The 22,705-nt window shown below is 35.5% G+C and overlaps 1 protein-coding gene across 1 annotated transcript; it reads left to right on the top strand.

Moving 5' to 3' along the window:
- The first annotated feature begins 1,200 nt into the window (after positions 1-1,200).
- On the top strand, positions 1,201-12,686 carry LOC145687692 (uncharacterized). The gene is made up of 2 exons (XM_081761148.1): positions 1,201-2,912; positions 11,586-12,686. The coding sequence occupies exon 1, from the start codon at positions 1,443-1,445 to the stop codon at positions 2,901-2,903; it is 1,461 nt and encodes a 486-aa protein (XP_081617274.1). The 5' UTR covers positions 1,201-1,442; the 3' UTR covers positions 2,904-2,912; positions 11,586-12,686.
- Positions 12,687-22,705: the final 10,019 nt, after the last annotated feature.

The raw sequence follows: 22,705 nt of genomic DNA, 5'->3' as shown, positions 1-22,705 counted from the left end.
AGAAACATAGAACAATGAACATAATATACACAATAGATCAAAGGGAGCCAAAAGTACATGGAGGAGCGCTGAAGAATGACATAGCATCTACTTTTTGTCTTGGCCTTGGAAAATGTATGTAGACTTTTTTGTTCACTGGAAGTTTTATGTGTATGGGGGGGGGGGGATTTATTTCAATTTCACATACTGAGCTGTTTGAACCCGAAGAAACCAAATGTATTCAAGAAGCCATAGATATTGAAAACATTAAAAGCGAACTTGCGTTTATCAATACTCATTTCAGTTTAATTTCAAAGATCATAACGAGATGAGAAGAGCGATGATTAGGACTATGTAGTGCACTTGAGCTGTTTGATTCAATAACGAAACAGACTCCGCCAAGACCAATCGGACAAACATATTTTCGAAAAGCACAGTCAATAGACGCGAAAAAACCTGACATAAAATTCTTGTCTAATGCAAATAAAGTGTTCCTGGGAACAATGATACACGAATTTATCGATACACAGATTTATCGGCAAGTAACATTGCTTCTTTGAAATACTGTCTCTTAACGACCCGTGACACGGAAGGAACATTTTCAATGTACAGTAATACTTTGACTGACAAATGCAAGCTTTGCTAGAATATACCGAAAACTATATAGTTGTCTTTTGTAGCATGAATGCATCATAGTTGTACACCAAGTATATGTAGTTCAAGTAATACAACTCTTTTTCTCTAGAGACCTAGGTTCGATTCCCGGCGGGAGCTCATGTGGTTCGGATTCCACGTCTAATATAGCCTCGCTGCTGAACGGAACGCTAAACTGAAATCAAATAAAAAAAAAATCTTTTTCTCTAAATATAATAAAATTTCTCGCTAACTTTAGATTTTGATTGATGCATAATTATCCTTTTTAGTGCATATTTGCATATTTTCAGTGCATATTTTCGTTATTTTTAACGCATATTTGCATGCATATTTTGCCGTTTTTTAGTGCACATCGATCCGAAGTCTAATTACTAATAAAAATTAGTACACAACGCACACAAAAATCTGCAAATGAACAATGTAATTCCAGTTGCGAGTTGTGCCTTTATTATTCGTATGCAACGTCCGTAGACTCTTTCTACTGTTATTGCTTTTAAATGTAAATTTAAATGTTTTTAAAGGTCGGTGTTTCTTATTGTGGTCTCATTTTTCAGCTGTGTGTGAACAGAAAGAAATCTACGTGTCCGGGTTCAGTTACGACAGTACAGATGGTTTCAGATCAAGAGAACCCTGGTTCCAGGAATTCACAGATCACCCACATGGCTCTGACCCTTGTCAACTGGCCATAAATCTAAGAAAACAAGAGGCGAGAAACAGAAAAAGAGATTGCCAAATGTCCTCTTTTCTCAAGATTTCTTTCAGTCTTGATTCACTCTTTGTGTTAGTGTGTTCGGTTATAATTCGTTACAATGTCAATGTTTTTCCGTCCTTGGTTAAACAATAACACTCGTAACGAGCAATATTTGGATGAAAATCCGGAGCCCGGGCCTTCTTCGCCAAGAACTCCGACGAAAGAAGATAATGTTGTAGTTGGGAGGGGAGCTAAGTTGCGTAAGCAAACAGTAATGCTAGTGAAAAATGTGAAGTTTTTTTTACGAAGTGTCATTGATAATGGTGGTGTCTTAACTTCCAAAAACTTAAATAAGTTATTAACGCAGGCGACTGGTGTTAGCATTAGTACTATAAAAAGAATTTGTGGGAAAATTGATGTGAAAAACTATTCGACACCAACGAAAAAGAAAGTTGTAAAACAAAAGCTTCAATTCGATAAAATTGACGATTTCACTCGTGATTTATTGCGACGCACAGTTTTTGAATTTTATAAGGAAGGCAAATCTCCCACAACGGAAGCGCTAATTGAAGCAATGAGATTTAAGACAGCTGACACCGAATACAAGTTTCCATACCAACGCACCACAGTTTATCGTCTGCTACGAAGTATGGGTTTTAAATATAAAACCTCGGTGAAAAAATGTATTCGTAGTGAATCACCACATGTAATTGCATGGCGATATAGATACCTGCATAGTATCAATAATCTTCGTGCTCAGGGTTATGCAGATGTGTACCTCGACGAAACGTGGTTTGATAGTAACTCCTGTCGGATGAAGAACTGGACAGACGATTCGGACAATTGTGCTGTAACGAGTCCTGGGAATAAAGGCGATAGAATTGTTATTCTACATTGCGGGGGGCGTTCAGGTTTTATTGACGATGCGCTTCTAATAACACACAAAACAATGGCTGATGCTCCAGCAGATTACCATGGTAGCATGAATGCAGGTATCTTTGAGAATTGGTTTGAGGAGAAACTATTGAAACGGCTTGAGACACCATCTGCAATTGTTATGGACAATGCCCCGTATCACAGTCGTGTTCTCAACCCAAAACCAACCTCTTCCTGGAAGAAAAGTCAAATTCTTAACTATATGACCTTGCATAATATCCCCATTCCTAATCCTGTTCCTATAATTCCCGTTCTCCTTGAAGTTATAGAAGAGAACACTTCTGTTACCGACAGAAAAAAGAAATATGCAGTGGACGAATTAGCTGCAAAATATGGGCATGTTGTGCTACGTTTACCACCTTACCATTGCGTCCTCAACCCCATCGAAATGGTGTGGTCAGAACTGAAGGGTAGGGTTTCGTCACGAAATTTAAGGAAACGACCAGTGGGGGAAGTAATACAACTTCTTAATGAGTCGTGCAATCATGTGACGCCCGAAAAGTGGATAAATTACATCAAACATGTAGAAAGCATTGAAGGAAGCTACGAAAACTTTCAATCTATTTTTGATGAAAGGACTGAAATCTGTGTACAAGTAACAGATTCTTCAGAAGATGAGAGTGATGATGATGATAGCTCATAAACAAGAAAGGTAAGAGCTTACTACATTTTGATCACACACATATTAATGTTGAAATAATAATATTAGTAGTAATAGTAAATAGTAGTAACGACAATAGTAGTAACAGTAAAATGGCTATTGCATACGGTTATCATATTCGTGGTTCTGATTTTGATTTCCAGGCACAATTTTCGTTATTCACTTCACATTTTGAGACAAGTGGAGTTTTTTTTTTTTTTTTAATTAAAAGATAGTGAGCCTGGTCTAGAGATCCAGAAATAAAGGCGATGGAAGTCATGTACTGACATCACCCGCTAAAAGTTGGCTGGTTGATTATACACATTCAGAGGCTGTATCTCCAGGGAGTTTGTAGTAACTTTCAACCACTAATACTAATAATAATAACAGTGGTATTCATCCTTCAAGTGCTTGGGTGCAATCATTCCCCAAATTTCCCGTTACAGCCAAAATAAGTAGTAAAGGATTCCCCACCCCCAGAAAAACGAAAAATAAGGATAAGAGTACCCATACTAATTTACATCCCAAATAATAGGACATTATTTAACGTGGCAGCCAGTGCTAATTTCTATCTATACAAAATCAATCTAGGTTTTCTTATGCCTCCCTCCACAATTTTGCTCTTTCAATTAAAAGAGAATGCATTCTTGGATATGACAATTATTTTAAAATGCTAAGTTCTCCTTTATAGGTAACGTTCTTAAAGACATCATTAAGGTATAATTAAACCGACTGTGCTACTTTCTATGAAATATTTTGTCTTTCAAATAATAATAATAATAATAATAATAATAATAATAATAATAATAATAATAATAATGCTATGTTAAATCTATCACAAAAAGTAATAACATCATGTTTTTTTTCACTTGTTTTCCTTCCGTTTTTCTTTCTTGTTTCTTCTTCTACCTAATGACATCGGACATCTGGCAACAACGACCAACCATCGTCCTAACAAGGGGTGAGTTGCTCTTTTGGTAGTGGTGTGAGAGAAGGCTCACATGTTTTGGAATTTTCTATAGGTGAAATTGCTACAGTGCAGCATGACCACACATGCATTCCGGACGTGGCGGCTTGCGAGATACGAAAGCGCCTCGCAAATTGCAAGAAGAGGGCACGGGAAGAAATCCTAACGCCTGTGTGTATGATCTTCCAAGAGGAAATGGCTGTACCGATAAATCAGGGATTGGATCTGGTCACTGCAATTTCTTTGTACAGCAATAGGAAAGGTAATCTCAACAAAACGAGAAGGGAATCTTTGGGTATCAATCAGGGCACACCTACACCAAGCAATATATGTTTTCCAGATGATTTTCTCCTGTTTGAAGATGGCACTTCGTTTTTGCAATATGACAAGTTGGAAGACGGGCAACGAATTCTTTGTTTTGCATACGAGGGTCTCAGGGACGCACTGGGGAACAGTGGTTTTTCGATGGAACTTTTAAGAGTTGCCCCAAACACTTTGCACAGCTGTACACGGTACATGCAGACATCGGGAGCGTACATGAGACTACGTCAGTTGTACCTGTTATGTATGCTTTGCTACCAGATAAAATGGAGGTCACCTACAATCACCTGTTCTCTTTTCTTAAAGTTTGGGTTGGAGAGAAGTACCCAAAAGTGTGCAAATTAGATTTTGAAACTGCAGCAATGAATGCACTTCACGCTACATTTCCACACACTGAAATATCAGGTTGTAACTTTCACTTCGCCCAGAGCATATGGAGAAAAGTGCAAAGTCTTGGCCTTGTAGAAGACTACACTAATAACGAGGAGGTGCGTCGACATATCCGGATGTGTGCTGCATTGGCCCTAATACCCCTAGAGTATATTGATGATAGCTGGCTACTTATTATGGAGGACTGCCCACCTGGAACCAAGGTTGAAGCCTTTAATGATTATTTTGTCGGACAGTGGCTAGAAAATCCTGCCATTAAAAGAAGTACTTGGAATTGCAGTGCTGAGAGAGACAGAACCAACAACGTAGTGGAAGGATGGAACCACAAATTGAACGCTACAATATCTAAACGTTCGCCGCACATACATACTTTGGTAAAGGTGCTGAAGGAAGACGCTAAATTTAGTTTTCATGCCTTTACGAGACACCAAGTGCAAGGTATACCACAAAAGAGAAGGAAAGTATCTTCCATAAAGCTTGACGAGAGGATACAACGAATTCTCGAGAATCTGAGAAGAGGCTGTGATTTAAAAAAATGTATCAGAAGTTTGAGTTACATACAAACATTGGAATAGTTGATTAAGAAGAAAGGCGACATGCTGTTGGATTTTGTAAATAATTAATGCTTATAATTATCATGACGTGCGACGCGCACGGAATACAAGTGACAAGGTTCCTATTGGAACCGCCTAGGAGTATGGATCGATTGCGATGTAATATATAAATCATTGCGTTTCTTCCATGCTTTCAGGCGGCAAAATGAGCGCTCGAATTACAGAACTTCAATTGTTTGCATAGATTTGCAAGAATACTACTTTCATCAGAGTCTTAGAGTCTTGTTTTGTTTCTTGTATTTCGTGTGAGTTTTGTGACACAATCATAATTATTATGACGTGCGACGTGCACGGAATACAAGTGACAAGGTTCATATTGGAACCGCCTAGGAGTATGGATCGATTGTGATGTAATATATAAATCATTGCGTTTCTTCCATGCTTTCAGGCGGCATAATGAGCGCTCGAATCACTGAAGAACATCAATTGTTTGTGTAGATTTGCAAGAATACTCCATTCTTCAGAATCTTGTTTTGTTCCTTGTATTTCGTGTGAGTTTTGTGACACGCATAAATGTAGCAAGGTTCCTATTTCTTAAATCAGAAATTTGGTTTGTTTCTTGTGTTTCAGGTGATTGCCTTGCTTTGAAAATTGCTTGGGAAATTACTCCCACCCCCTCAAGGTCAAATCTAGATGCAGGTGCGTGGCAACTGACACGCTGTCATAGATAGATAAATATGCGATAAGGTAACCGTGGCAAGTAACACGAAATTCCAATAGTGGCAAGTAACACCGTGGCAAGTAACACGCAAACGAGCTAAGTAACCAGGTTAAAAGAATGCTTAGCGTATTGGCAGAGTGACTGACGCATGGCTTCAAAACGTTTCCAGTGTGCAACGCTGACATGACATACAATGAGTTCTTCAGAACGACTATGATTGAATTGCATTTGAATATAATTATTGCATGATTTGATTATAAAAAATAAGGTTGTATATTGAGAGAATTATTAAGGAGCTTAACTAGACATGTGAATAAAAGATATATTTTATTGTTAGTTCAGATGTGTGATTTGTTGAAACGGAAAACATTGCATGGCACAAACAGAAATTTATGCATTTATGGAAAGGAAATCCATACTGTTTAGATGTGCATTTTATCACTTATACTTCTGTATCCAGTTTAGTTGAGCAGTGATTAAAGTGAATTATGTGCTTCTGTTATAACAATGTTAGTTTATTCAACATTTGCACAAAGTAAAACCACGTATTGTTTATTTTTTTCTAAAATATTGGATTTAAGGGAATGTGTGTTTTGTTGAACAAGAAAAAGAAAGGAATGGCGTTTATTCTACCAGAAATAAACAAATAGTAAGAAGACGCGAGTGTTTTTAAGATAATTCATGAAATTGTGGTGATCTCTAAATTCGATGGAGTTATACATTTTAAAGTTGCACAAATATTATGCAGTGACCGAACTGTCTTCAAGATAGACATCTATTTACTTTCCAAATTTGAAACCAGAATCTTTTGTATATTTTTATTGTAACATTTGCTAAATTTATTATTTTAAACTACACAAAACACACATTAAGCATGACATTGTGACTCTGATTCGATAGGAGTTTGTAGTGAAAATAATGAATCTACTTATTTCCTTAGGATTTTTGCCTTTCCTCACATTTTGTCATTGCATTGGTTCTACCGTACTTTAGTTGCACTTCTTAACTGCCTTCCTTAGTATGTAAGCAGAGTCACTGAATGTAATACATTATATTTTAACAAGCAATTCTCTCAAATTTGATTGCCCTTGAACTATTTTTAACACTAATATAGTTCTGGTATTCTGCAAGAAGAAGGTTTGTATGTATGTAGATATAAAATACAGTTTATAGTTAATATATAAAAAAAGCAAAGTATACCACTAGTTCGTGACAAAGCTTAGCGGACCCATGACTCATTACAAACAAAGCTTCACTCTTCCTAACTAAATATTTAGTGGAAACAATATAGTCAGCACAATTCTAGGCAACTTTCCCCCCTTTTCCCCACATCAGGTTTCCTGTTATGCAAAGGATAAAAAAACAATGAGTTGCATTGGAAATAGGGTAGAACAATAAGAACATCCCGTTCTCACTGGGGATCGTACTCGGACAGCCCAGTTGATAGCTAGACGTTTTAGTAATTACGCCACCACGACTGTTCCTAAAGTCAGAATAGCATAACAATATTCACGTGTTAAAAATAGTTCAAAGGAAATCAAATTTGAAACAATTACTTGTTAACGTACGATATGAAACATCCAGAAACTCTGCTTAAAGACCAAGGAAGACAGTTAAGAAGTGCAACTGAAGTACGGAAGAACCAGTGCAATGAGAAAGTGTGAGGAAAGGCAAGAAACATGAAAAAAAAATAAGTAGACTTGTTGTTTTCACGACAAACCCACATCACTTTTATCGAATCAGGACCATAAATATTGATAGAAGTGAAGACTATGCCTGTTACACGCGTAACATATTATTTAATTATTGATATATATTAGAAATATATGAAAATACATATATGATATATATGAATATTATTGATATATATTAGATACGCGAAACTCGTTAAATGTTAGAATACTAATTTTCATTCTAGTGAGTTTGCATTTCAGTTTTATTTCAGACTATCCTTTGGCTAGCTGAAGGCTCCGCCCCCAGGGCCCCGAGTATGCTCGGCCTACGGCCTCGCGTCTCTTATCAAGAGTGAATTTCGTGCATTCGCTCTTAACATATCCTGAATTTGATCCAGCTGGGGTCTTCGGCCCCTGACCCGCGCATTTACTCGGACTACAGGCCTCGCACCTCTAAAACCCACAATTCTACCAAATTTAAAATTTATTTTCGTATTTTAACTATCTGAAAGTTAAGCTTTTGTGTTAAAAAAAAACACCCATTTAAATAACATGTGAATATTTTCATCCCCCCTTTAAACCTCTTGAACCAATTTTAAATCACTTTTTGCAATTTTCCTGTTGGTTAGTCCCGGAAGGCTACAATCATGCCAAATTTCATCATTCTGATTCTGCCGGAAGTGCTTAAACATTTTGGGTTGTGTAAGATGTCTCATATAAATAACATGGGAACGATTTTTCAGTTCCCAATAAATCCACTCCACAGTTGGATTTTTCTTTTATGTTTTGGTGATTTACTTAGGTAACGCTACCGAAAACGTACAAGAATACCAAGTTTCAAGTTTTTATTCCAATTCCAAATATTTAAAATATGAGAGTATATGTCCAAAAAACTGGTTTTCATAGAGCAAAACAGAAAGAAATTTCGAGATGCAATTTTTGACAGTAGATTCAACTTTCCAAGAGTAGGTTCAACACGGAAGCGGTTCAAATTAAGGATTGCCGGTTTCAGCCTTTATCGCCATAGAACGAAAACAGTAATGCATAGCAAATAATTACTTTTTGATATGGATTCAGCGTCCAAGGAACAGACTCTATATTTGATCTTAACAATTTATTGCAGCCAGTAGTTATAAATGTACTATTTCAAGTTTGAGTATTGAACTCCCACAGATTGTAAGTCCACTGTAGTTTCACGCTGTGAAACGAAACTAAGCTTATTATTATTTTACGCCAATTTTAATTGCAAGAATGAATGGGGTACTTTTTTTTTAATATTTACCGTGCTTCCATGAAAATTGTATCCGTCTTTTAGCTGTAAATTTCTAGACAGGCAAAATGACACAACATTCTGCTACACTTCTGGGATGATGAAGGGCATGCGTATATTCACAGCCATTGATTAAAAAATTACATCCTTCTCACTGCTACCCTGAGTGTCGCGGAACAAGCAGAGTCCATGGCTGCGGACTCAAACTGAATGAAAATAGATTACTGGTAATTCATTAACTTTGAAGTTACCAAAGTGTAGTTGCTTCTTATGAATGAAACATGGAGAATTTCTGTTCTCTTTGTATATTCGTGTGTGTTGCAAAGTGTTATGTCAAGTCATTCTGGGACACGTGCTGAAAAAAAAAAAAAACTCTCTTCATTTTTTTCTTTTCTTTTAAAGTGTTAAAGGGGATGTGGGTAACTGTAGTCTGCATTTTTCTTTTAGTTCTCTGGTTCATTGGATCTCATTATGTGTTGTGTTGCTCTTGCGTGTTTGCGTGTGACATGAGCACATGTGTATGCATAAGGAAACTCATTACCGTGATTTGAGAAGCACGTTTTAAGTGCTAATCATTTGTTGTCATTAACGGCAACACGTTTTGTACATAAATAAAAGACTAGTCGAAAACCATAACAATGGAAAGAAACATTTTAATCACTCACAGAATATTTCAACAGATGCTAATTATAGTCTAGGCACTGTTTATTGTGCCATTTTGTAGACAGAAAATTCAGTCTTGTAAATCAGGGAGGATTTATAAGGGTGAATAAAAGTTTTTTTTTTTTTTTTTCTCGTGCGTTTTCTTTTTCAAAATAGTTTAGTTATTGCTTTGAAATCTTAAGTATAGTTTTGTTAGTCTCCCGAATTATTTTTTTTTAAAATATCTTTATTATTATTATTATTATTATTATTATTATTTCATATTCCTCAACCATGTTGAATTGAATATTTTTTTATTTATATTTTTTTTATTCTTTTACATTTTTGAGGAAACATTAGAAAATTCATTCTTCTTAAATAATAATAATAATAATAATAATAATAAGTACTAGTGCAGTTTAAACCATGATTAGGAATTTTTACCAAGCTCACTGCAACTTTCATGAATTTGAGTGGATTCTGAGTTTAACATCCCGTTCAGCAGCGAGGCTATATGAGACGTGGACCTACTGATTAACGTGGAATCCGAACCACATGAGCTCCCGCCGGGAATCGAACCCGGGACACCCACTCCAAAGGCGCGTACGCTAACCGCTTAGCCACGGAGGAGCTCTTTCATGAATTTGAATTAATAAAGCAAAGTCAATGAAAAAATAGTGAACAAAGTATCTACTACTTGGAGAATACTAGTAAATAAACGAATATATATATATATATATATATATATATATATATATATATATATATATATATATATATATATATATATATATATATATAATGTGTGTGTGTGTGTGTAGGGCCGGATCAAGGATTTTCTGAGGGGGGTACACCAATAGCTACCAAAATAATAAATCATACTGAAACTCTTCAAAATGACTTGTGACAAAATTCTTTACCCCTGACAACACTGATGCATAGAACAGAGGAAAGTGTTTTAAAAAGGGTCGAAAATGGAATGCAGGACAAAAATGTCCTCTCCTCCTGCCTTCTGCCTTCTTCCATACTTGACAAATGTTATATTATTTTGTGTGGTGAATCCTTTTTTCCTTCAACCTTCAGAAAATCAACTTGAATTATTGCTTTTGCAAAGCTCTGCATTCTTTTAAGCCCCAAACGGAAAATGATGGCAGAAAGTTTCGGGATGTGTTGCTATTTTCACTGCTAGCTTCTCATTTTAGATAGTGTATATTTACAACGAAGGGGGTGCACGTGTACTCTTGCTTCCCCCTAAATCCGGCCCTGCATATATATATATATATATATATATATATATATATATATATATATATATATATATATATATATATATATATATATATATATATATATATAATAGAACAAATTGCTGTTATAACACAAATTTTTGCAGTCACGCTTTATAGCTTTGTAACTGTAACATATTTGATAAAAGCTTTTGAAAACATCCGTTGCAGCATTTAATAATATTTTATTAGTACTAAACGATCATTTTTACAAAATTATTATATTGTGTACTGTTACTATTCTATTTACATAAATGAAGATAAAACGGTGAAATATGCATGGAGAGTGAACCAAAAAGGATATAAATACAAATACACAACGTATTTATTTTTATTTATTTCTCTAATATTGCATAGTTAGTACATTTTCTTTCTTAACTAACACATTTGTTTCCACCATCCAATCAGAGCAGCTTGGCAATGTTCGGCGGATGAAAAATATTTCGAGTAAAACATCAGAACAGTTTATTGAGTAATTTGTTACATGAAGTAAGCATGTGGTGTTGGAATATCAAACATAATTTACTACGACTATGTTATCTTAGGGGAAATATCCCCTACAGTTTACCTTTTTTTTAAAGAAAACGCCCCTTAGTTTCTAAGTACAGGGTAGTCCAAAAGTGCGGAAAAGCTGCAAGTCGCTGCAGAATACGTTTAACAAAAGGGCGTATCAAAATGACGTCACCATATTGAAGACCGCCATTTTGAGTTTTATACAACTGTCTTAAGTGGAAGCCATATCATGTGATATGTCATTTTATTTTTTTTATTATTTTTTTTTTTTTTAAGAAAATACACGACTAATGTTTTTGCTCTAGCATAGACCATTCTGATGTTACGACTATGTTCGTATCATTCCAGGTGACTTATTACCAGATGATGATCTTGACACCTGCAGAGTGCATTGACATCATCTTTATCTCGGGAGAACAATGCAGCAGGGCGGTTGACTATGATTTTAACCACCGTCATCCGAAAGAATTTCCATCTGTAATGGTAATGTTGAAAGTGCTGAAGAAATTCCAAGTAACTGTACCTGTGGCTGATCCACCCAAGACTGGTAGACTACGCAGAGCGAAAGACAAGGCATTGTTGGCATCCTTCAGGAGAAGTCCCAAGAGAAGCACGCGTAGCGTAGCCTCTAAAAGTAGTGTTAGCCACATCTTAATCATGCGCATTATTTCAGAGTTAGTGATATCCTTATAAGCTACAACTTTGCCTACACCTTAACAGAAGATCGTCAAGGTCGTCGTCCTAAATTTGCTCAATGGGCTACAAAGCATCTACGAAAGAACTCCACATTCGCCTTTGACGTTATTTCTACTGATGATGATAACTTAGATAACTTGTATATGTTGGGCGAAGCTGACAAACAAGTCATTCGGTATTGATCCGATACTAATTCATATTAGTTTTGCAACTCTTGAAACCGGTAGTATGTGTTTTGTGTTGAATATTCTTTCTAATCATTGCATTTCAACTCCATACAACCGACATTTCATTCATGGTCAGGTGTGGGCCTAAATATCTGGACAACTATGATGAACTGTTTATTACTCAAGTGTTCCAAACTGCGAGCATAGATTTGCAAGCCTCCATGAATAATTGGATATCTAGACTTACGTTTGTCGAGATATTCATATGTGTTCTTACCTTTTCAAACATCGTATTCTTGATTTGGGTCTGCTATTTTTTTTATTCTGTTGGTATATAACTATGGATTCATTCCAAGTATTGCTCCTTAGAATACAAACTATTTGTTGGCAGTAGGTTTTAATCTAAATCCGTCACCCCGTTTTTATGTAAGTTCCTCGTACTTAAAGATTTCTCTTCAAATTAATTCATTGAACAGTTTCTTACGAGTTAGTGTTATCGACGTAGTTGTTGATGTTTTTTTTTTTTCGTGTAGTTATATAATAATAAAGTTGGTTTTGTTTGTATAGCCTATCTCTGTGTGCCCATGTCGTACTATACTTGTTTGTGAAAATGATATTAAGGGTTGTAATAAGAATCATATTTAAGAAAAAAAATGGATGCATTTTTGTTTTGTTTTGTTTTCTTCTTTTTTGCGTATGTTGTATTACATTTACGTTAAATAATGTCATAATAATTTTCTTCACTATGACTTGATCCAAAGACAGACAGACACACTTTTATGAGAGGCACTTAGCAGTGGTGTGATGAGTATTACTAGCTAATACGATGGACTAGTTTGAGCTCAGTCTCCTTAATAACTTATTTTCCTGAGGATACTGATTATAACGAAGATAGTATAAAAAAGGAAAAAAATAAAAATAAAACCTTTGCAGGTCATTTGAGAATGCTGCTATAACAGAAAGATATTAAGATTGTTTATTGGCGCCGTAATTGGTGTATTCTTGTGCTCGTTATTTTCTTTAAGTTTATGTTATTACTAGCAAGTGTCCGCATTTGTTACTGAGGCAATATTTTATGTTCTTCTGCATCTTTCATATAGAATTCGTCTCAGTCTCGGAAATTTGAACGCCTCCTGTGAGCATCTTATTTCGTCGCCTTAACCCTCATTTTCCCAATTTTTGGTCAAACATAAAAAAAAAAAAAAACACTGAAACACGTATTTAATTATCTTAAATAAAAAGTCATCAAAAATGTAATGTACACTGAGAAAAAAAAATGTAGGTGGCATACTTAAAAACGTAGGTTACATTCGTAATTCCTGTAGTTTCTGGACTTAACGTACAACCGTATATAACATCCTGCAGCAAACGTATAGCTGAAAAAGTATGTATTATACGTACTGTCTGCACAAGTGCAATGACGTCATTCGTGTGACGTTATCTGCAGTAACAAGTATATACGGAGGTAATATCTAGCTTTGTGACGTCAGGGTCGTATGTAGCATGTGGGTTAATAATGACGACATACACTGACTATCAGGACGGAGCATGATTTCAAGAAGTATGCAATATACGTTCTGTACGTATGTTTCTTGCGTTCAACCCCGAGACAGCATCTATATTGTACTTGTGCCCCATACGTACGACTAGATACAGTATACGTATTGTACGTATGTATTATACAGATTTTCCTTATGTCGCACACAGCTTGTCCAGATACAGCATACAGAATATCCGTATGCACCATACAGAGTGCATATATGTAGCTTACAGACTGTCTGCATGCAGCATATAGATTATACGTATGTCGCGTACAGGTTGGCCATATGTAATGTATAGATTGGATGTATATAGCTAATAGGTTGTCCATATGAAATATACAGATTTTACCTGTATCGAATACGTATTGCCTTCTTGTAATGTATGGATCGGACATATGCAGGATCTAGAGTGTACGTATAGTGCACCATTATTAAAGTGCTGCAACATAGTGCAAAGTGCATGATACATTCTTACTGTAATGTTGTCAAATATTGTTTTACTCTGTATGAAAACAAAAATAGCTTAAAATATGGTTGATCTCCTTTGTGCCAATAATAATAAAATTAACAATACTACACTTTTCAAATCTTAGTTTGGAGCAGTGAAACTGTTCAAAGAAATGTATTTACCTGCAGGGTGTCCTATAAGTTTGGGCTTCCTGCTAATTCGTTGGAAAGCTACTGCAAAGTCAAGTGTTGAAAAGTGACACAAGCGTTAATTTTAAAATTATGGGCACAAAGCAGGGGCGGATCCAGGACGGACTTCTGGGGGGGGGGGCGGTCGGCGGTAATACTGCTACTTTTAAGAGCTCCAAACTTGTTATGGATGGGTTTATTTATATATAAAATAAGAAAGTTTCCTCTTGTGGGGGGGAAGCGATCGCCCCGATCGCCCCCCTCTGGATCCGCCCCTGGCACAAAGGAGGTTAACCATATATTAAACTATTTTCGTTTCCATACAGAGTAAATCAATATGTGATATATTACTGTAAGAATTTATCATATGGTTTGCAGTTAGTTAGTTGCAGCACCTCAATAATAATGCAAAATGCACAGCCTTATACAATACTATATTCAAACTCAAACAAGATTTACGTACAATCATTTATTAAGCTGTTATCATCCATTGCTTGTACGATATAAAGATTATTTTACCTCATTCTTTTCCTTAATAGTATCTTCTACTAAAGTGCAGTTGTTACCACAAGAGGCCTGAATAGAATTTTCCAGAAATAACTTCTCTGTACATTTTAATTAACAGGTATGTCTTTTTTTTTTAAATGTCGCAATAATTAAAAGTGTGGTGTCAGCCGGAAACGTATTCGCTTACAATATGATTCCTACTCAGTACTCGCCATTAAAAATGAAACACCAAGAAGGAGACTGGGTAGATGCGCCAAAGTTCCCAGGCCGATACCTAATAGTAAGTGCAGAATACTCTTAAACGTTCGCTGTATTCGCTGTGTGACAACGTGGTGACAGCGGAGGCGTTGTGCAGCCATCGACTAAACATATTTATTCTTCCCTGCTATAGACATTCTGCAAATTTGGACTTTCCTGGATGCATCCTTCTTAGTGCAACATTTTAAGGAAAGAGCAATTTAACAGTCTCATACATTGCTTAAAGAAAGAGCAATGATTCTCAGAATTACTCGGAAGATATATATACACAATAATTTAAAACGGTTATTTCAAACTTTGCAATTCAAAGCACGAAAAGAACTATAGCTAAAGGAACACTGATTTTAGCCAAATAGTAATTAGTAAACTCAATCACACTCAGTACCATTAGTTGCTTGGTGTTATCCGTAAGTCAGAGATCACGGTATCTCATTTCGTGTAGATTTTTGCATTTGTTTAACGCTAAAAATGTATTTTATCGCTAATTGAACCCAGTACCATATATATACCGACAGGACGTACCTTAGTCACAAGGTGACATGAGTGAAACACTAAACTATTCGATTGACACCTGCGGCCTTGTCAACACTAGAGAAAGTTACAAAGTGATTAAGTAAATACGGAACATAGTTCATACAAAGTATAGCGATGTATGAAGTCTCCGTTTCATACGACTTGGATAAAGGATACATCTGAAATAGCAACAAAGAAATATATAATGATTTCTCTGGATAATTTGGATTAGTCCAGAATTCGAACACACACACGCTGGTAAGTCCAACATTTTTTTTTAACTTCTTTCTTCGGATTCCCAATAAAGTTGACTACTGAAAAGCTGAGTTATAGATTCTGTATTAAAACAACACCTTCGCTAGACATGTTCAGTATACACATTGTCTTACATACAGAACAATACATTAGTTATTAATGCATGTCTGAAATAATAGTGCTTCGTATAGAATTTTACTTCATCCAATCGCAATAGCACAAAGATAAAAAATATTGCTAGGGATAATGTTCTTATTACAGAGAAAAAGAATTAAAATGACTTAACATTAACAATCATTTTCTTTAAACAGAGATAATATTTTATTATAATTTATGGAAGAAAGAAATAATTTGTAGTACAGTATCTTTATTAGGGTTATATATTCGTACAAAATAATGTAAGTACAACTGAGTCTGTCTTCAGAAAGGACGTACTTTTAGCCACAACCTACACTGCTTCTTTTGACTGTCTTTCAAGCAGAATCCTGGTTTGATGCACGAAATACCTGCAACAAAAATCAGAAAATATTTAAAATGTTATATTCAGTGTGCTTAATTTGGTTGTACTTAACAATACAAAGTATCTTAACATTTTTGAGATTAAATGGACAAAATCTGTTCGGTCAGGTATGGACTTTTGGGTTGCACGTAGAAAAACTATGAAGTGTTTATTGATGCTGAACAACAACTCAAAATGTATTACCATTCAAAAGTAAGTGGGTACCTCAATGGTGTTCGGGCTACCATGGGGTACCTAATGTCTGTATTTTTTAGATATATGAAAATATATGTCTCTAAAATGTAAGGAACTGACATCTGTTTACCGAAAACCTCAACTCGGTAAGCCTTATGGATATCGAGATATGGGAAAATAAAGAGCGACACTACAGAACTGTGGAGTTTGCGTACTAGATGGTGCAGTTTCGGAAACGTAATTACGAGGGCTTACAACAACCTCAAAAGTAGTTTCAGTTAAATACACTACACACACGCCCTGATGGGGGTTTTCGGGTACCATGATATTCCCAGAACTCTCATTTCTAAATATTCTAAAATATGTCTTAATAACGTTTTAAAGAACGTTAGAGGTGTGTGTTTACCGAAACCGCAAGTCGGTACGCCTAACAGTTACCGAAATATGGTGAAATAAAAAGCGACACCATAGGTACGTGGAGCTTGCATATTAGACAGTACAATTTAGAAAATTAATTAAAATATGACTATCAAGATATTGTCAAATAAAGGGAGGATCCATATAGTTATGGGGTTTTCGTGTTAGGTGGTAAAATTTCCGAAACCGGTCATGTAAAGTTAATAAGCATCAGTAGCAATTTCATCTTAAAATAATTAGGTATTTCCATGGAGTTTAAGAACATCATGGGGTCTACCAAGATTAAATTTTAAAAGTTTTTGTAAAATATATTTTGACATTTGTAAAGAGTATTAGAAATATGTATTTACCTAAAAGTTCCAGCTAGTACATCTAGCAGCTAGAGAGACACCATACAATAAAAGCGTATTAGATCTTGAAATTTCAGAAAACAATTATTGATCCTAACAAAAGTTAAATAAGATGGTACTTATATGGATTAAGTGAGTACCTCAGACTCGTCAGTACAATTTCGATCGAAAGATTAATTCAGCTCTAAATTTTCTTTGGACAATTCCAAGCGTTCATCGGGCTCTGAAATAAAGTGAACATTTTTTGTCAATATCTAATATAGCAAGCGAGATATAAGGAATTATGCATTTTATGACGTCGTAAAAATAGAGACCCACATGGATTTGTACTTTTGAGTATTTGCTGTAAGAAGAAGAAATTTCAGAAAACAACCGTATATACCTTAATAGACAATTAAATGGGCGAGGGCACGATGGCTTAGGGATAGAGTGCTTACCTCTAGTGTATTGGGTTCTTGGTTCGATCCACGGTCAAGTCAGTTTGTAGTGCACATCGTATTCGTGGGTTTTCTCGGGGTACTCTCTTTCCTCCCACCTTTGCATTCCATCAATTCTGTCAACAACATTCACTTGCTTTAATCATAATCTCCCTGAGACTAAAATGCATAATCGTGGGTCGCTACACTGAAATATTTCCTTTTATTTAATTTTAAAATTAAATAGGGAGTTAAGTATGATCGTATCTCTACAGGTTAAGTGAATACTCCAATAGTTTCTGCAAAAAAAGATTAGTTAAATACCCTACCACTAAGCTACTGTGTCCCCGCCCACTGAATTGTCTATTAAGGTATATACAGTAGTTTTCTGAATTTTTTTTCTTATAGGAAAGAGCCAAAAGTACAAATCCGTAAAGATCTCTATTTTTACGTCATAAAATATATAATTCCTTATATCTTGGTTACTATCTTAGATATTGACAGCGAATTTTCATTCTTTTGCACAGCTCGATGAACCCTTGGAATTGCCTGAAGAAAACCTAGGACTGAACTAATCTTTCGATCGAAATTGTACTGAGGTACTAATTTAACCCATAGAAGTACCATCTTATTTAATTTTGTTGCCACCAATAATTGTTTCCGAAATTTCAAGATCTCGTACGCTTTTATTTCACAGTGTTTCTCCAGATGTTAGATGTACTAGCTGGAAGTTTTGGGTAAACACATATTTCAAATACTGTTTACAAATGTCAGATTATATTTTCAAAAGCTTTTAAAATTTAATTTTGGTAGACTCCATGATGTTCTAACACTCCATGAAGATATCTAATTACTTTAAGATGAAATTGCTACTGGTGTTTATTAACTTTCCATGACCGATTTCGGAAATTTTAGCATCTAACACGAAAACCCCTTAACTGTGTTGGTCCTCCCTTTATTTGACAACATCTTGATAGCCGTTAGTCATATTTTAATTCAATTTCCGAATTGTAGCGTCAAGTATGCAAGCCCCACATACCTATAGTTTATTTTCCCATACCTCGGTATCCATAAGGCTTACCGAGTTGCAGTTTTCAGTAAAAAAAAAAAAATCAGTTCTTTACATTTTAGAGACATGTATTTCCATATATCTAAAACGCAGAAATTAAGTACCGCATTGGAACTCCATTGGAGTACTCACTTACTTTTGCATAGCAGGGTAAAAACGCCAGTGGTTCTCACTTTAAGGTTGAAAACATACTATTTTGTCTCTTCTCTGAGCATCGTGAATCTGTCGGAGCTGTACCATAGTTGGAAAGACTCACTGATCCTTCCTATAATGACCATGTAGTTAGAATTAAAAAAGGAGTAGCCGTTGGAGGAAAAACAATATTTTAAAATCCTTGCACCAGTAGTCGTCACCTTAAAATCAAAATGTTCCAGTAGTAGTCAGGATTTTCTACCAGTGTTCGTCACTCAAATAACTTGACATAATTTATTCAAAAACGCACTGTGTATCAGTTTAGGGTTAAGAATACAATATAAAGTAGTAAGCTTAATAACTTTGCATCACTTTTAGCACTCAAGAAATAAAATAAAAACGTTTTTACATACTTTTTAAAGCAATTTCAGAGAGAAAAATGTTAACTGAATTCAAAAGTTAACTGTATATCACTTCCACGTTAAGAGTACAATATTAAATACTATGTTTAATAACTATACGTCACTTTAAACTCTCAAGAATGAAAATAAACGTTTGTACATACATTTTAAAAACAATCTGAGAAACAAAATAAGTTAACTGAATTCAAAATTTAATTATACATCACCTTAAGCTTGAGAATAGACTATAAAATACAGAGATTAATAAAAAATGAAATCTTTAAGTTTAACGTCCCACGATTATGCCGGTTAGGCTACAGGAGACGGAGATAATGAGAAATGAGTGAAATGGTGGAATGAAGAAAGTGGGAGGAAACGGGAGAACCCCGAGAAAACCCACGAGCACGGTGTTTGTCCACTACAAAGTCCACACGGCGCGAGTTAGGATCGAACCAGGGACCCCAAACACCGGAGGTTAACACTCTACCACTGAGCCACCGCGCCCCCCTGAGATTAATAATAATGCATTACTGAAGAATGAAAACAAAAATGTTTTAGCTACCTATATTGTATTTACATGTTACCGGTATTTCTCATTAACTTTTTTTTTTTTTGATACCTCATGATCAAGTGTAGGGATGCGCAAGAGAAAAGATTTGAGATTGTCTCCTCTCGAAAAGGTGCCGCGAAAGTTATGTCTCGTCTCGAAAACTGGATCCGTTTCTATTGGAAGAGCTCTATCTCGTCTCGAATTTCGTAACCAAAATTCTGTCTCCTCTTGTCTCGTGCGCATCCCTAATCAGGTCCATAGCCAAAAACTTCATTTCGGAGGGGGTTCGATAGGGCTTTGGGATATCCGAATTTAGATATAGATAATCGATATTGACAAACTATCGAAACTTGTTCGAAATATCGAAAAATACAGCAATATCGAAATATAAACAATATCAAAAATCGAAAATATAGAAATATGAAAGAGATCAAAAATATGGATATATCGATCAAAAATGGATATATGATCTTGGAATACGATTTGGTGGAATAATGAGGGAGAAAAATAATCATTGATTAAATATTAAATTGAAAAGAAATAAGAGCCTGACGCTCAAATACTTATCTATCCGGCACCCATCTTGATCCCCATAAAATATCATGAAGTGCTTGATTGATTCTAAACCCAATAATAGTAATAGTAATTTAACAACAAACACAGAATATATAATTTACGCACCTTGAAATGTAGAAATTAATGATTGTAATCCCCAGCTTTCCAATAGACGTTTGATTTCTCCAAATGAAGATTCGGATATCTTGTTTCTTCTCAAGCAATAATGGGTTACAATAATCAGTTGCAGTCCAAAGCCAAGTCACTAAGTTAAGCATGAAAATAAAGAATTCATTAGTTAGATGCATACAAAATCCTACGCATATAAATCCGAATCTACTTGTATTAAATTGTAAATTTAAACAAACTAAATTATACTACTTTGGAAAGCGTCTCCAAATATAATGTTTTCATTCTAAAGTGAAGGAATTTTTAAAATCGGATGACCCGTTTGCGCTGTACACTCGCTATGCGTCCAATGTGAAATGAAAATGCAACATTGCCATTTACCTGGACCCACAACGTAAGTGAGTGAAGTTACTGTCTTTTACGCTAACATGTCGATGGCCAGCCCCCGTTTCAAACAGTAACTTCATTCACTTATGTTGTGGGTCCAGGTAAATGACAACGTTGCATTTTCATTTAAAATTGGGTGCATAAAGAGTATACAGCACAAACATCTCGTCCGATTTTTTTAAAAAAGTGTTCACTTTAGATTGAAAACGTCATATTTCGAGATGTTTTTCCTCTTACATTTTGTTGTAACTCTGATAATAACAGAGTTATCCTATGTCAGGGAACGTTTGAGACATCCTGTATACATCATAAGAAGTTCCTTTCTAAATTCTACACGGATGTGGTTTCATTGAATGTGAGGTGGGTGATACACATTAGGCCTTTTGGGAGTACGTCACACGGACGACCGTAATTTTGTGTTCAAAATTTTTATGAATTGATGGGATATGTGATACATATGGCCACGGACTAGAATTTTCTCAGTATGTCAAATATGCAATCAGATTTCATGCAGCTTAATTTGGTGAAAAGCTATTGCCAATTGAACGTTACATTTACCTCTTTCTTGCAGATGTTGAACCATGCCGTTAGCACGTGAGGAATGGATCGAAATAATCAAACTGTGGGGCGGGAGGAGTATATGTGCAGTGGTTGCCGATTGCAGTCATCCACAATGTGACTCTGTGTCACATGTTTCAGTGTCACAGTAATTAACTAAATTTGAGAAGACGGGGACATTCGAGAACATACATCGTAGCGGTCCAAACTCGCGGAACCTTTTTCCTTCCCCATTTTGAACCGGTACATGAAAATGCCATTTTCTCCATGTTTGCCTGCGCCGATTTTGAAAATTCCTTCACTAATCGATTTCTCTCGTCGAGTACTACAAGAAACAGTTAAAATCTCGCGGTCCCTTTTTTTCTTCCCCATTTTGAACTGATACATGAAAATGCGATTTTCTTCATGCTTGCCTGCGCCGATTTTGACAATTCTTCACTAGTCGATTTCTCTCGTCGAGTACTACAAGAATCAGTTAAAATCTCGCGGTTCTTTTTCATTCCCCATTTTGAACCGGTACATGAAAATGCGATTTTCTGCATGTTTACCTGCGCCGATTTTGAAAATTCTTTCAGTAATTTATTTCTGTTGTCGAGTACTATAAGAATCAGTTAAAATCTCGCGGGCCCCTTTTTCTTCCCCAAGCCAATATTTTTGTATATTTTGAATGTATTCAAGTATGGAACAAAAGTATTATATAATTCCCTTAGTAGGTTTCTCAACTTCATATTTTTCAACTTAAATTTTATTTATTTTAATTATTTATTTTCTTGTGACTCAATATTTAATTGCAATCGTTCATTGGGGAGAAGGGTGGCCATTCTCAAATATATAAATATAGTATTCTTAAAATTTATGTGTTCTCGTACTATTAGTTTCTTCCACTAGACCTGGAAATTGAAAAATTAATACCTGGAAAACCTGGAAAATTCAGGGAAATTGAGTTCCATATTTATGTATGAACACTGCTATTTACAATTTTTTTTTTTTTTTCGAATAGGGAGAACTGTACAAAAGGGAGTTTTGGGAATGGTATAACAATAGGTTTCTGGGAGTGTTGTTCGAAATGAAATCTTTAAGTTTTACGTCCCACTATTATGCTGGCTAGGCAAAAGATAACGGGGTGTTGTTCGCAGTGTTGAATTCAGACATTTACACCCGGGGGGGGGAATGTCAACTGCTCGGGGGAGGGTTATTTTTCTGTATTTTTTTCAAGAAAGCAGCATATTTAACAATT

The sequence above is a fragment of the Thermobia domestica genome, chromosome 6 (assembly GCF_964235325.1).
Source record: "Thermobia domestica chromosome 6, izTheDome1.hap1.1, whole genome shotgun sequence".
In the NCBI taxonomy this organism is placed as follows: domain Eukaryota; kingdom Metazoa; phylum Arthropoda; class Insecta; order Zygentoma; family Lepismatidae; genus Thermobia; species Thermobia domestica.
This window is presented reverse-complemented; position numbering and strand designations above follow the sequence as displayed.

Excerpts from the sequence above, each read along its gene's own strand:
- LOC145687692 (XM_081761148.1), top strand. The coding sequence starts at position 1,443 with ATGTCAATGTTTTTCCGTCCTTGGTTAAACAATAACACTCGTAACGAG.